Raw genomic sequence first — 14825 nt, forward strand, 5'->3', positions numbered from 1 at the left:
TGTGTGGATTTCTGTGTGCAGGTTGAAGCATTCAGTCATGTGATCGCATGCCCCTACGATCTGAGAAGTAGAAGGGAGAGAATTAGATAACTGCGATCTGTACAATCAAGAAAAGGTCATAGCTTGCCACTAGAGATTTCTTCATCATCTTAGTATGTGTGTGAAATGATGACCAAGTCAGATACACCACAAGAGATAAGCGTTTAGCTTACGGCATGACTTAAGGGTATTCCTTTCTGGCTTTGTCCCTAGTTGTCCCTGTTTCCATGACAACATTGATCAGGAAAAACTGAGCTTGTGGCAAAGATGCTGAATTGGAGCAGCTTCTGAGTTGGAGTGAACAAGGAGGCCTGAAGGACTGAGAAAATGAGACAATAACGTCACGTCTCCCTCGTAAGCACCCCTCTCTGGCCGCATTTAGGAAGTGCTGCAACAACATAATCTCTCTTTTGCTCTGTGGTTTCCTTTCAGCTTCCTGAGAGCTTGAAAGGAAGGAGACCCTGCCCATATGTGGAGAAATGTATACAACCCTAAGTATTCAAAACTATGAAGATAAAATTATGCAATTGTCAACATAACACGTTCTGCAAAATATGTGAGTGGTATTTTTTTTAAGGATCTGGAATATTGGTTCCTGTTCTCTGAACATCAATACTGAGCCAGGGAGCTATTGTAAATGTTTTAAAAAATGCTAAATTGGACAATTGACACTACCTCAGGTTTTGTGGATCTTTGAAGTGGATCACTGTGACGCAATCCATAAAAAAAAATTTTTTTTGTTCTCCCACTGCATGCCTTAGAAGCAAAGTCAGAGCTGTTCTCAGGAATGCGATTTGGAAAGCTGTTGAATGGGAGGGGAATCATTTTTTTATTTTTGAAATTGAGTTTCTGAACGTTGCTGGAGTGTTCAGAAGCAATCAGTCTGCATAGTCTACAATAATTCTATAGTTTATCTAGAACATTATTGAATGCTTTCTCTCAATCAGCTATTAGGGAGATGAAGGAGGCTTCCTCAGGCAGCAGCTTCTGGTCCAGTTAAAGCCCCCAAGTTTGGTTATTGAATGTATTATGACACTTTTATAGCTGGGCTGGGGATTTTATTCTGAGCTGCATAGGCCGAAATGCCCTAGCCTGCCTCTCTCTGCTAGAGATGAGCTCAAACAAAATATTCCTGCATCGCAGGAGGCTGGACTAGATGACCCTTGGGGTCCCTTCCAACTCTACAATTCTAGGATTCTGTGCCAGAAAGGAGAATATGATATATAAACTGCAGAATCAAAGCAGCTGCAAATTTGCCGGTTTCATCTCCCCTTAGTTTTAACAATCTTGGATTAATCATCCTTTATCTCTTTTATGGTGGCCCCAATGCCAAAGGAATGACAAAATTAGGCCTACTAAAATTGCACAAAACGGGGGAGCAACCTTTTGAGCTTTCCAGGGGCAAAATAAATTAAAAAATTATTAATGAAAATGGATGCAGGCTAAATCTGAGGCTGGGACCATTTTAATAGGATCAGTTCCGTAATAGCAATTCCTTAGTGCTCAGGAACTGCGGGAACCCTGGCCCGGCAGAATTGGGGAACCTTTTAATTTCTTCCCGGGTTTTTCTCTTCTGTCTCTGATTCCCTCCCTCTCCCGCTCCCCTATTTCTTGCCGAAGCCCAGAAGGAGAACTGCCAACTCTGTCTGGAGGGTTTTCGCATTCCCCGAGAGAGAGAAGCGGGCGGAGGGGGAGAAATCGGGGACTGCTCCCTCCTGGCCGACATTGCTGGGCTTCGGGGCGTCTCTGAAACAGAGAAAGGAAAGTCCTCCGCCAGATGCGCGCACACCCAGAGGCAGCGACGTCGCTCCCGCGGGACTGGACCAGGGCGGGGGTTGTCCCGCCCCCCGCCCGCCCGAAGCTTGAAATAGACCCGCGCCCCGGCCGGCCCGAAGGAGAGCAGCCAGCGGCGAGCAGCGAGCAGCGAGGCGGGCGGGTCGCGCAGCAGGAAGCGACGTGAGGCAGAGGCGGCGCCGCAGCAGCATCAGCATCAGGAGCGGGCGAGGCGCGTGGCGGCTGCGCATCCCGGGAGCAGCGGCGCGGTGCCGGCACTTTCTTCCGTGACGGGCGCGGAGCGGAGGGTTTGGCGGCATGGAGAGCAAGAAGGTGAGCGCGATGCCTCGGCGCATCTCTGGGGGGTCGGCGTGGGGGGCAGGAGGCGAGCCGGAAAGCCCTCGAGACGGGAATGGGGAAACGGGAGCTGGGAAGACGCGCCGAAGCCCCGCTCCTCCCCGCCTCTCGCAGCGCAAATGAATGACGAAGCCTCGGCCTGTTCCGAGTCTAAAAAGAAGAGGCATTCTCCCTCATCTCCGGTGCTGAGGGCTCGGCGCCGCATACTTGGGGCGGCCGTTCTGTGCCGCTTCCCCGCCTGGCCTGGGCCGGGTGAGGACGGGCGTCCAGTCAAGATCCCTGGCGGAGATGTGCTTCCGGCAGAGCATTTGGGATGCAGGCGGTGGCCGCTCGCTGCTGCCCGATCCAGGAGGCCGCTCTTGGAGAGCGTCTCTGCCAAGGTCGTTGAGAGGATGGCAAAGACAAGCCCCACTTGGATGCAACAAGTGCTGCCCCTTGGAATACGTACTCCTCATTGCCCGAGGGGAGCTGGAGCGCCGTTGGTAAAATGCGGAGGCGGAAGACCAGGGCGTGGGGAAGGGAGGGAGCATGCATGTGCCAGGGAGCGCGCCTGGAGTTGGTGCGGGTTCCAGCGTGAGGCTGCCAGGCCTCCCACCCCCACCCTGAAGTGCAGGGCTGCCTTCTGGACAGACATTGCAGAGGGCAAATACTGTTAGATAGTAGCAAGACAATTATGCTGGGTGGACAGCAGAGGAGATGTTTTTGGACAAATGTTTCTCATGGAATTGCCAAGGCCTCTGCTGTCCTATGACTTTGCAGTAAGATAAGGAAGCAGCAGAAACCCCACAGTGAAGTAATCCAGATTGTTGCATTTAAGGGCTGCCACAGGACACTCTTGAGATGTCGGCCAATTCAGAGGAGTCTACAGGAAAGCTGAGCCGTAGAAGGAGAAAAGCGAGGCTGCCTAAGGGAGCCTGGCCTGCAGGGAGGGGTGGGGGCGCACGCGCACACACTCACATACATACATGCATGCATGCTGTACATGGTTGAACAGAGGACTGGAAGGAGAAGCCTCAGCCCCTCACCATGACTTTGTCTTGTGGCTAGTCTAGGCTGATGTAGTCCTGTGATTCAGTGTGGGCTGGTAGACAGGAAGTCCTTGATTCAAATCTCACGTCAGCTATGAGACAGGGAGCTGGCCTTAGGCAAGCTGGGGCTTCCCATCTGCAAGAGAGATGGGGTAATGACACAGCTTACATTTCTAATGGTGATGGTTACAGAGGTGGGAAGGGCTTTCAACACTGGAAAAAGTGCCATATCAGTTGCAATAATCATTTGACTGTTTGCTGGGAGATCTTAACCCTTCACAGCCAGCTTTGGGGTATTTACGTACTGTACATGTTTTTGTGTCTCATGTTTCCCTTTGCATTAAAAGGGCTACTGAGAGGCTACCTAGCCATAAAGGCAGGATATCTGTGTGCCAGGATCCCATCACTACCAAAATTTGTGGAAAACGGGGTGGGGAGATTTAAAGCACAGAAGCTGTAGACAGGTGGGGCCAGGGTGGTTTTTTGGTGGTTGTTTTTTGGTGGAGATGCTGGGGGGATGAAGTGGGGCAAGGGTGTTGAATCTCTTTGCCACCTTCACTGTTTTCTCCAGAGCAAACCTCTCTCCAAAATGGGGATGCCTGACCCATGACAGATTCAGGAAATCTGTTTTGGGAGCACATGAAGTGATGAGGTGCACTTGAGGTTTGTTACAAGTTGGGACGCAGGTATATTCGGGTGGGATATACAGATTTCAGGGGCTCCCACTGGACTGGGCCCACACATTCTGCTGTGCTGTGTCTCACCTAGTGGCACAAAAGTGGGGTCATGCAGTACCTGTAAGTAGATGGGCACACTTTAAAGGCCTGTGCCCACATATATATACAGATGTGCAGACATGCATCACCGCTGCCCCTCCACAGCATCCAATCTTTCGTCTCAGATTTCAGCCCAGAAAGCCTGGGAGAATTCTCCAGTGCTCTTGTCATGTGGTCTGGATCAGAATCCGTGCCTTAATAAAAAACGGTCACAAATATCAAATCACACATCAAATTAAAACAGCCCTCCGAGGGATTGTGCAAGTTGCAGAAGCTTGACAGTAACAGGGAGGGACAGGGAGGTCATCTTTTTATATCTTTTCCAGTAACTACCCCCCCAAACTGCCTGGGGCCTTACCTGTGGCAATTCCAGTGCATATGCTGGAGGAAGGGCTAAATTGTCTGATCTGTGGGAGATTAATGTTTTAATTTTCTTCCAATCCTGGATAAGGTAAGGAAGAAAGGCTAACAAATCCATTAGGCTGCTTTCCTTTGTCCTTCAGCACAAGCATATTCAGGAAATCCTCAAGGAAGAACTTGTGTGTTGTGTGTCTGATTTGCTTTTTACCCTTTAAGTGCTTGAATGTTTTCTCCCAGACACAAGCTTCACCAGCTGTTGCCTAGGGGGGGAGTCAGCCATTTTGAGGAGTTAACATTTTCAGGCAGCCATCAATTCAACAATTTCCCACAAGTGTCTTTTTATTATTCTTCCTTTAAAAAAACATTTGTGGTGACTTAGCAGTGTGTAATGAAGAGCTGAATGAGAAATATAAACGCTCTTGGATTAGAATTTTTCTGTTGGGGTAATGGTTATCTGTATTTCCTGCACTTTTTTGTAGTGTCTACAAGTTGCATTATTTCCCAAGGAGAATGGATAACTTGGAAAGCATTTCTCATTTTTACTCATTGATTTCCAAGAAACCTTGGATTGAGATTGCTGCTTGTTTGCATGGGAAGCCAACTGGGAAAATGTGAATTAACTGTTTTCTCTCCTTCCCTTCTATTGCAGAAGATAACGTGCCCGCTTGTCACTGCTGTGTTTGTTGCTGTCATTGGATCTCTCCAGTTTGGGTACAACACTGGAGTCATCAATGCTCCTGCAGCGGTAAGACAATGTGCTGTGGGCTTTTAGGGGCTCCATCCCTGTCCTTTCCTCGAGTGATGATCAGGAAGTTGAGGAAGCCATGAAGGGTACAAGAAGCAGAGGGGAAATAAATCAAATTGTGGGGCACAGAAATGTAGTAGTCCTGGAGACAGGGGAGATGAAACTCAGGAACAATTGACACCTGATGTATCCTTAACTATTGTGCGTATGAGGAAGAAATAAAAATAGGATACAGTCTCTCCGGGAAGGAAGAGTGGTCCGAATCCTCATGCCTAAATTCCACCAGCCACACAGGGATTCCTGGCTTGATATCTGGTAGTCCAGACAGACAAAGAATGTAAAGCATGGCTGTCACAGTGATGGTAGCACTAAACCTGCAACCAAACCCCATATTTTGAGGTATTTCCGGTTCAAATTCCTCTGTAGCTGTTAACACCTTTCCAGAAAATGGACTTGTTGTGTGATAAATGTAATGGCCTTTCTTTTTGGTTGCATGGGATGCAAAGGTTTCCCCTCAAGAAAGCAGTTCTGTTAGGGGGATATCAATTTTCCTAGCAACCTGTTATTGCTGACCATTGCCTGAAAGTGGTCTCATAAGTACCAGTCATGCCCATGGAATCAGCACGGCTCATCCTGTAAGGAGGGGAAGAACTGTGAAGAAAATCTGGGGGAAACTACAGATTACAGCTCATTGCCTGTTTTCTGACCCGGCCTTGAGGAAGGGGGAAATTCACAACTTATAATGTAAAAGCTGGGTAAGCAGCTCAGTTGGTGGAGCACAAGACTCTTAATTTCAGGGTTGTGGGTTTGAGGCCCATGTTGGGCAAAAGATTCCTGCATTTCAAGGGGTTGGACTAGATGACCCTTAGGGGTCCCTCCCAAACCTATATTGCACACATGCGCGTGCGCACACACACGTTAGGTGTTTCTGCCCTGCCCTTCAGATTCCCAGGACAGCTTCCAAGAAAATTGGCAAAACTATCAAAAATACACAGAGACAATATACTAAGCGCAGCAAAATCCTTGCTCTAGGATGGCCAAAACATAAAAACGGCCATACCAGGATTGTTAGTGCTATAAAGAGAGTTTTGTGGCAGTCGGATGACTGAGGTGGGGACAGTGGGAGAAGAGCAGATTAAATGATTAACCTCCCAGGGACACACATCTTTGGGGATTTTTATTTACAGTATTCCACTCATATCCCACCTTTCCTTCCAAGGAGCTCAAGGGGCAGAGATGGCTCTCCCTCTCATTTAACCCTCACAACAACCCTGGGAGGTAGGCTAGAGGCAGTGACTGGCATCCAAGGTCCTCAGTGAGCGTCATGGCCTAGTGGTGATTTGAATCTGGGTCTCCCAGGTCCAAGTCCCAACACCCTCAGCATGACCCTGGTTGGAGGGGGAAGGAAGGTAGCTGTAATAAATGGAGGACCACCAGCTGCTGAGTCACAGTGAGGGCACATCTGCTTGAAGGAAGAAAGGCAGGGAGGGAGGGGGAAGGAGGGAGGGAGGGCCTGGCGCACAGTGCAGGGCTGAGAGATGCTCTAGTTTCCCTTAAGATTCTCTTCTACTTCAGCCCCCACCTCTGGCTCCAATCCTGTATGTGACTATCACCCCCCTTCCCCTTACAGTTATAATTCTTACCCATCTTTTCTTGATCTTCATATTTTCAATCTTCATGCGGTAGTAGAGCAAGTAAGACACCTCAAAATTGCACCATTAGATGAAGAGAGAGAACCGGGGAAGTGTGTGGGTTTGGGTTTTTACAAAATGAATGACTCACTTGTACCATGTGCACCCGAGATCTGAAAATGCAGAAACCACAGGCATCTGTTCTTGCGCTCATGCTTAAGGTCCTGCTGCCACCTGGCGGCAGTGCAGAAGATGGCTGCCTCCTGTCCACTGACCCTGCTGCTCTCTTTCCTCATGTTGACTGGAACCATTTGCACCTGAACACTTTTTCAAATATGTGAAAGGGTGGGTGGGTGGGTTTCTTGTGGCTTTAGTAGTTGTGAGTGCAGAAGATGGAATTTAAGCAGACACAGCTATTACCTCCTTTCATGTCTGACTGTATCAGCCAAAAGCCTCTTCTCTTTACAGGAGCCGTGCATGTATTAGAATGTAGATTTGTATGACTCTTATTAACTAAACATCTGTTTAATTCAGTGGATTGAAAGATAAGGTCCAATATTATGTGATAAAATATACCTGTTTAAAGCTATAAGCCAATGCACTCTTACCTTGTGAGAAGCATTTGAGAACTGCTTGCTTGAGATTTGCCATGCCTCAAAAGGAGGAGGCAGTGTCTCCACTCCCCATGTCTTAACTTTTCTAGAATAGTTTTCACTCTTTCTACCTCCAGGCAACATTTTACACGTTGAATTACCTGCAACAGATAAATATTATTATTTTTTTAAATTACCTGCAACAGATTTCCTGTACATGCACACTCCGTGCTGGCCTGAGCTATGGCAAGGAGCATGGGGCTTTCAGGAAAGCTTGTCTGCCATTGTGTATGTTCTGGCGGAGTAATTCCTGATTTAAACTTCCAGTAAAGCCAAGGTTCCTTCCTCACTGTTGGAAAACTAATGCCCTGGAACCGTAAAAGTATTTCTCCTGTCTTGAACCAGGTTCACTTAAACATTTTTAGAAAAGTATTTAACTTTTATACCACTCTATTCTATGTATCAAGAAGCTTTTCTTTTGATTTCTGTTCTCACCTCATTCCTTTAGTACAATTCCAAAGTTTTCTTAACACAATATCCCTGGTATGTGGTTGTATCTCAATACCCATGGAGTGTTTTTTCTTCTCTCACACACAGGTTATCAAAGAATTTTTTAATGATTCATGGGTCGAGCGGTCAGGCGCCCCGATGTCCGAACCACTGCTAACCTCACTATGGGCACTCTCCGTGTCAATTTTCTCAGTAGGAGGGATGCTTGGCTCTTTCTCTGTTGGACTTTTCGTCAACCGATTTGGCAGGTACGTTGGGGGAACATTCTGGACTGCAGAGCAGTTTCCGCCTCCATTTTGAAGAACAAGAAGGGATAAGAGGAAAATATCTCCATTACAGAATGGACAGAGAATTCAATTCCACAATGATCATTGTGTCACACTTTGGGGGAATGCCTAGCATGGAAGTACTAAGAAGGCAACTTGCCCTACCAGAAAGCAAATATGCTTTGGGTGCCATTGAGGACAACAAATTGCAGAGGCAGAGGGGAACAATGGAGCCCAATCCACCAGGAAGAGCTTCTGCACAAGCCCCCTCGAAACCAGTCTGCTTTGTTCTCCAGTGTGGTTTCTTTGCACATGAGAATGTCCCAGTGATGGATTATGACCCATATTAATTAGGGGTGCATGGTGCCACTTGGATTTTCTGTTTAAATAAGTAGCACCACTTTGGGCATATTTATATGGAAAAGCGGTATATAAATTGAAATAATGATAAGATTTTTCCCCTCCTGTGCAGGCGAAACTCTATGTTGCTGGTGAATATTTTGCCCATTTCAGGAGGCATTTTGATGGGCTTCTCCCGAATGGCAAACGCTTTGGAAATGTTTATTGCTGGCCGGCTTGTTGTTGGTATCTACTGCGGCCTCTGCACTGGCTTTGTGCCCATGTATATCAGTGAGGTCTCCCCCACTGCCTTGCGAGGAGCTTTTGGCACACTGAATCAGCTGGGTATTGTCGTGGGTATCCTGGTGGCGCAGGTAAGAATGATTACAAAGCCACGCAGCTAAGTGGTTCATTGGTATTGCTGGAAGGGAGTTAATGACCAGGTCCCAACTCTGTGCACCTGGGAGTAATCCCTGTTGAGGACCGTGGACTTAATTCTAAATTAAACATGCATAAGATGGGTTCAGTTGGCTACTTGGAAAATAGTTTATGGCTAGTTGATAAGGCTGCTGGCAGGGACTGTCTTGTTTTGTTATTGACCTCATGTAAGTTACTCTGGGGGGACACGGGTGTGCTGTGGTCTAAACCACAAAGCCTAGGGCTTGCCGATCGGAAGGTTTGCAGTTTGAACCCCCTTGACGGGGTGAGCTCCCGTTGCTCAGTCCCTGCTGCTGCCCACCTAGTAGTTCGAAAGTGCATAAAAGTGCAAGTAGATAAATAGGCAGGAAGGTAAGCAGTGTTTTTGGGCGCTGCTCTGGTTTCGCCATGTGGTCATGCTGGCCACATGACCCAGAAAAACTGTCTGCAGAGAAATGTCTGCTCCCTCGGCCAGTAAAGCGAGGTGAGTGTCGCAACCCCAGAGCCGTTCATGACTGGACTTAACTGTCAGGGGTCCTTTACTTTTTAAAAGTTACTCTGGGAGCTTTTTTCAGATTAAAGCTGAATGTGCTTAAAGTAAATGAATGAGGATTCATTCAGGGAAGGGGATGCTACATTACAAAGAATCATTTCTTCCTATCATTGAAACCTGGGTGGAGTTCTGTAGAGGTGGGCTAGGGATCATCAACAAACTACAATTCCTCTGGGAAAAATCCATGCTGCTTTATGGGAAGCCATAGATTGTTATAAAACGTCTAGTTATGCTGCACGTAACTTTCAGTTTATGGGAATATAGCTCATAAGCATTTTGTCTTGTCTTTCTCTCCACCAACTGCCACAATCAGGTCTTTGGCCTAGATGTCATCCTGGGAACTAAAACTCTCTGGCCATTGCTGGTAGGATTAACCGTTGTCCCAGCCGTCTTTCAGTGTGCAGCACTGCCATTCTGTCCTGAGAGCCCACGATTCCTGCTGATCAACAGGATGGAGGAAGAGAAAGCGCATGCAGGTAACCACTGAGTAATGAAGCAGTCCAATCCCTTGGCTTGCAGCAACGTAGCCTCTTCATTATCCTTATGGGTAGCTCATAGGACAATCTACTCCCTTCCAGAAGGTATAAGTGGAATTGCAACTTAACAGGCCACACACTACCATCACCTTTCTTGTGTATGTCTCATAATGTTCTGTCCGCACTATGAAGTATAGACGAAGGTACCGCCCACTTGAGCAGCCATTTTTTAAAAAAATGGCATTTTATTGATTAAATGCTGGTTACTGAGGCAGCATGATTTTAAAACTGATTCTCAAAATCAGCACTATGATGCTTTTTCATCTGAGCGCTACTGCATAAATAATTGTAATTTATAAAAGAATTAGCCAAAAAGATTAGTAAAACATTAAAATGGGAGCCATTGGAAAGATAATAGGTTCACCTGCCAAACTGTCACTATCCACATCAAAACCACACCTCTAGAAGGTAGCATCAAGAACCACTAACACCTGCCGCGATTGCTGTATTGTTAGATTCTTTTCTCTAATTATCATATTTTCTGAGAAAAATCTGATTGAGAAAACACAATGAAAACATAGAAGCATGGAAATCCTGGCTGCCCCTTTCAATTCCTCTTTGTCTTGTCTTCTCCAAAACTTGAACTGGACTCAATCAAGTTGTTTTGTGGGTTGTGTGAATGGTATCTGTTTCACAGAGGGACTTAAGAAACCCAGAATATTCCTGGGTCTTGCCATAAGGTTTGCTTCTGTGCCAGTACCTGCCTGCAGTGGGAAAATGCAGAAACATGAGTAGAAAAAGGAAAGTCTGAGTGTTACCCATAGGATTTCTTTGGGAATTCCCTCCTGGATCTGTGAGGGTATCAACGTGCCTCATAGATGAATGGAAGCATCTCCAGGTGTGGGAGATCTCTGTCTAATTACAGTCCTTGACATGTTATAGCAGGCATGGCCAAACTTGGCCCTCCAGCTGCTTTGGGACTCCCATCATCCCTAGCTAACATGACCAGTGGTCAGGGATGATGGGAATTGTAGTCCCAAATCAGCTGGAGGGCCAAGTTTGGCCATGCCTGTGTTTTATATATATATATCTCAATGTGCATGAGAGAAAAATGCCATAAGCAAGAGAAACTGTTCCCTACTGAGAATTTGAATTTAGCCAATGGGGAAAGCAAGAAGGAAAAGTGGAGAGAGAGTCAAGAGGCAGCAAGAGATCTGTATTTGTGAGCAAATACAGTTAAAAATACTTTGATTTTGTTAAAGTTGGTGATGAGGATTAATGGGTTAGATCAAAGGCCAGTTAACCTCATGAGTTGAGCAGAAGAATAGACTAGGGAGCTGGCTTCATTGTCACGAAGAAGTGAACTCTCAGGGTAGGATGACATTATCACTGTCAGCATTGTGCATAATTCAGATGTTTGATTCCTCCTGCCAGTTCTCCAGAAGCTCCGTGGAACCCAAGATGTGTCGAGTGATATTCAGGAGATGAAAGAAGAGAGCGCCAAGATGTCTCAAGAGAAGAAAGTGACCATTCCTGAGCTCTTCCGTTCCCCCAGCTACCGCCAGGCCATCCTCATTGCCATTGTGCTTCAGCTATCCCAGCAGCTGTCCGGCATCAATGCAGTAAGTTACCTTCTTCTTCCATTCCCTGAGTGTTTTTCTCTTGCAGCCAAATACTTTTGCCATGCAGAAGGAGGCGGCCATGTTCTAAATTGCTGGCCTTGTGGATGGGCCAGTTCCTGTTGGAACTCATATTTGAAGCAGAGAAAAGTGATTATGGGCTTGTAGGAGAACCTTAGTCACAGTAATTGAGGCCCCGGTCACTGGATATAAAAGTAGGAACAGCTGCAATCTACGTGAAAGGACTGTTATGAGGCTTAAAGATAGCAGGGAATTTTGTTGCCTGCCCTCAATCTTAGCAACAGTTAAGCAATGCAGTGGTCAATCCTGCACACACTTACCTGGGCAAAATTCCCATTATACTCAGTGAGATTTGCTTCTGAGTCAATAGGCACCAGGCAAAAACGTTCCTTTATAACCAGGCCTTTGGTTGACATCCTATGCCCTTTTAAAATGTGGCTGTTTGTTTTTTGGGGGGGTGTTATTGGGTTGTTGTTATATTTTGATTATATAGTGGTTTTTATGTTGACCTTTTCTGTGAACTACCCTGAGACCTCTGGGTATAGGGTGGCATATAAAATGAATAAATAATGATGAATAATAATAAGATAGACGTTGAATTTCCCTGCTTAGCATTAAGAACAAGGTGATCTCCAGAAGAAGAAGAAGAGTTTGGATTTGATATCCCGCCTTTCACTCCCCTTCAGGAGTCTCAAAGCGGCTAACCTTCTCCTTTCCCTTCCTCCCCCACAACAAACACTCTGTGAGGTGAGTGGGGCTGAGAGACTTCACAGAAGTGTGACTGGCCCAAGGTCACCCAGCAGCTGCATGTGGAGGAGCGGAGACACGAACCCGGTTCCCCAGATTATGTGACTGCCGCTCTTAACCACTACACCACACTGGCTCCAGACACCAGCAGTGACAAATATTTATCTGCCTGTAGGTCTTTTACTATTCTACTGAGGTTTTTGAAGATGCTGGAGTGAAACAGGCGGTGTACGCTACCATTGGTGCCGGTGTGGTCAACACCATCTTTACAGTTGTATCAGTAAGTAGTCTTTGGCAACATGGCATTCATGTACTTTATAGCTGAGTCAAAGTCTCCCCTCTCCTTCCCTTTATATTTATCTTTAAATCTAGAACAATAGGGAGGGAGGTAAATATATGGCTAGAATTCAGGGTTGGTACTCAGCCCTGCAACCCTGTGCTTAATTGTTCTCCCCACTGGGCGACATTTTCTTTTCGAAACAGGGAGCGTTGCTTCCTTCTCCTTCCTTCTTTCCCGATTGTGTTGCCCTGAAGCCAGATCTGCCTGTGGGCAGGAGGCAGTTTCCTAGTTTGTCCCTGTCATGAGAGTGGATGGAATGCTGCTGCTGCTGTTCTGCTATATGGGGAATAACAGGGTGGCCCCTGTTTGCGATCCTCCCCACCCCCCCCCCAAGCACGGAAATGTTTCCCAGCTATAGAACAGCAAACTCTGAGGTGGCGTTTCTTGTCTTAACCAAAGTGACTTCAGATATTATAGCAGTACTACTTGAGCTATGAGTTTTAATTCAGTTCGCCAGTTGGCCTTTGTTCTCATGGGTTATCAGAGTAGAAAATGAAAAGGGTAGTTGTTTTTTATATATTTGAATGGTCTATCTTTATATATATTAAAAATGACTGGTAGTCTTTGCTTATTAAAGTGTTAGGGTACTGTTTCAGGGTTGGGGGATGGAGAAGAGATTTCAGTTAAGTTGGGATGCAAATTCACAGGACACTTCACCAGCCTGATGGTTGTTTTGATCATCATTCAATTACTAAAGGTAGTAAAGGTAAAGGTACCCCTGATCATTAGGTCCAGTCGCGGACAACTCTGGGGTTGTGCGCTCATCTTGCTCTATAGGCTGAGGGATCCGGCGTTTGTCCGCAGACAGCTTCCAGGTCATGTGGCCAGCATGTGGCGAACCAGAGCAGCGCACTGAAATGGTGTTTACCTTCCCGCCAGAGTGGGACCTATTTATCTACTTGCACTTTGAGGTGCTTTTGAACTGCTAGGTGGGCAGGAGCTGGGACCGAGCAATGGGAGCTCACCCCGTCGCGGGGATTCGAACCGCTGACCTTCTGATTGGCAAGCCCAAGGCTCTGTAGTTTAGACAAACTCTGAAGAGGAGGCGGCACTAAGTTTGGGGAGAGTGCTTGCCACCAAAAGCAACATTTTATTTTTCTTTCCATTTTCCAGCTCTTCCTTGTAGAGCGTGCAGGCCGCAGAACACTCCATTTGATTGGCTTAGGAGGCATGGCCATCTGTGCTGTCCTCATGACTATTTCCTTGGCATTGAAGGTAAGCCGTCACCATCCCTGCTTCCTGGTGTGTCCGCAGTGTCTTTGGGGTCAAAACGGATCAGGCATACATGCAAGTGTAATGAAAAGAAAGGAAATGGCTTGCAGGTTGGAATCATTATAATAGTATTGCAGCTGATTTCTCACAGGCCAGGATGTACACTAGTCCACCAGCAAGCAAGGCAGCCACAACCAGATCACCCTTATTTTGCAGGTCATGGTTCCCCCCTCCCCTTGTTGTCCTCACAACAACCCAGAGGCTGAGAGGCAGTGACTGGCCCAAGGTCACCCAGTGAGCTTCGTGGCTGAGTGGGGGTTCAATCCCTGGTCTCCCAGGTCCTAGTCCAACCCTCTAACTCTAACCATTGCTGGTTCTCATAGGGGCGCTAGCTGCGTATTTGCTTCAGGCTATTGCTTCTCACAGGACTGGCTCAAAGGCTTTTTGCAGGGAGAAATTGCAGCTCACTTGCACCTGGATTCAGATCTAGTCTTGAGTCGGGAAATCTGGCGGCTGGGTTTTTCTTTCTTAGCTTCAGGCCCCTTTCTGTAAAATATAAATGAAAATGAACCAGATACAGATACAGACTCTAAAATACTTTGCAAGACATAGGCATGTTTGCACTCTTCTGTCTCAAATTTGCTAACTTCTGTTAATTCTCTTTCTCTTTGTAACAGGGCATTGTATCCTGGATTGGCTACGTCAGCGTTGTTGCCACGTTAGCCTTTGTGGCTCTCTTTGAAATTGGCCCTGGCCCAATCCCCTGGTTCATTGTCTCTGAACTATTCAGCCAGGGGCCTCGTCCCGCAGCTGTGGCTGTAGCTGGCCTTTCCAACTGGACGTCCAATTTTCTTGTGGGCATGCTGTTCCCGATCCTAAAGGTAAGAGAGTTGCTTTGAGCAATGTATCACAATCTGTGTATTGGGTAGTTAACAGTATTGCCAAATCACAATGTCAGGCTCCTGTCCCAAGGAGTTCTCAGTCTAAAATCAAATAGAATGAGAAAGGTCAGAGGGCAAGCAA

At 46.7% G+C, this 14825-nt stretch overlaps 1 protein-coding gene across 3 annotated transcripts in view; it reads left to right on the forward strand.

The window, feature by feature from the left end:
- The window catches only part of LOC309377954 (solute carrier family 2, facilitated glucose transporter member 3-like), a 230922-nt gene that overhangs the window by 212508 nt on the left and 3589 nt on the right, over nucleotides 1-14825 (forward strand). The window contains exons 2-10 of one of the 3 annotated variants that reach the window (XM_081925686.1): nucleotides 2124-2145; nucleotides 4983-5078; nucleotides 7900-8060; nucleotides 8551-8791; nucleotides 9701-9863; nucleotides 11298-11485; nucleotides 12426-12530; nucleotides 13704-13805; nucleotides 14480-14683. In XM_081925686.1, coding sequence (XP_081781812.1) covers nucleotides 2131-2145; nucleotides 4983-5078; nucleotides 7900-8060; nucleotides 8551-8791; nucleotides 9701-9863; nucleotides 11298-11485; nucleotides 12426-12530; nucleotides 13704-13805; nucleotides 14480-14683 — 1275 coding nt within the window. In that variant the 5' untranslated portion in view covers nucleotides 2124-2130. Of the gene's footprint in view, nucleotides 1-252; nucleotides 394-2007; nucleotides 2146-4982; nucleotides 5079-7899; nucleotides 8061-8550; nucleotides 8792-9700; nucleotides 9864-11297; nucleotides 11486-12425; nucleotides 12531-13703; nucleotides 13806-14479; nucleotides 14684-14825 lie in introns of those variants that run through there. The other 2 variants (XM_081925687.1, XM_081925685.1) reach the window with 2 other exon arrangements.

This window comes from Podarcis melisellensis (genome assembly GCF_964234715.1).
Source record: "Podarcis melisellensis genome assembly, chromosome: 9".
NCBI classification, from domain to species: Eukaryota; Metazoa; Chordata; class Lepidosauria; order Squamata; family Lacertidae; genus Podarcis; species Podarcis melisellensis.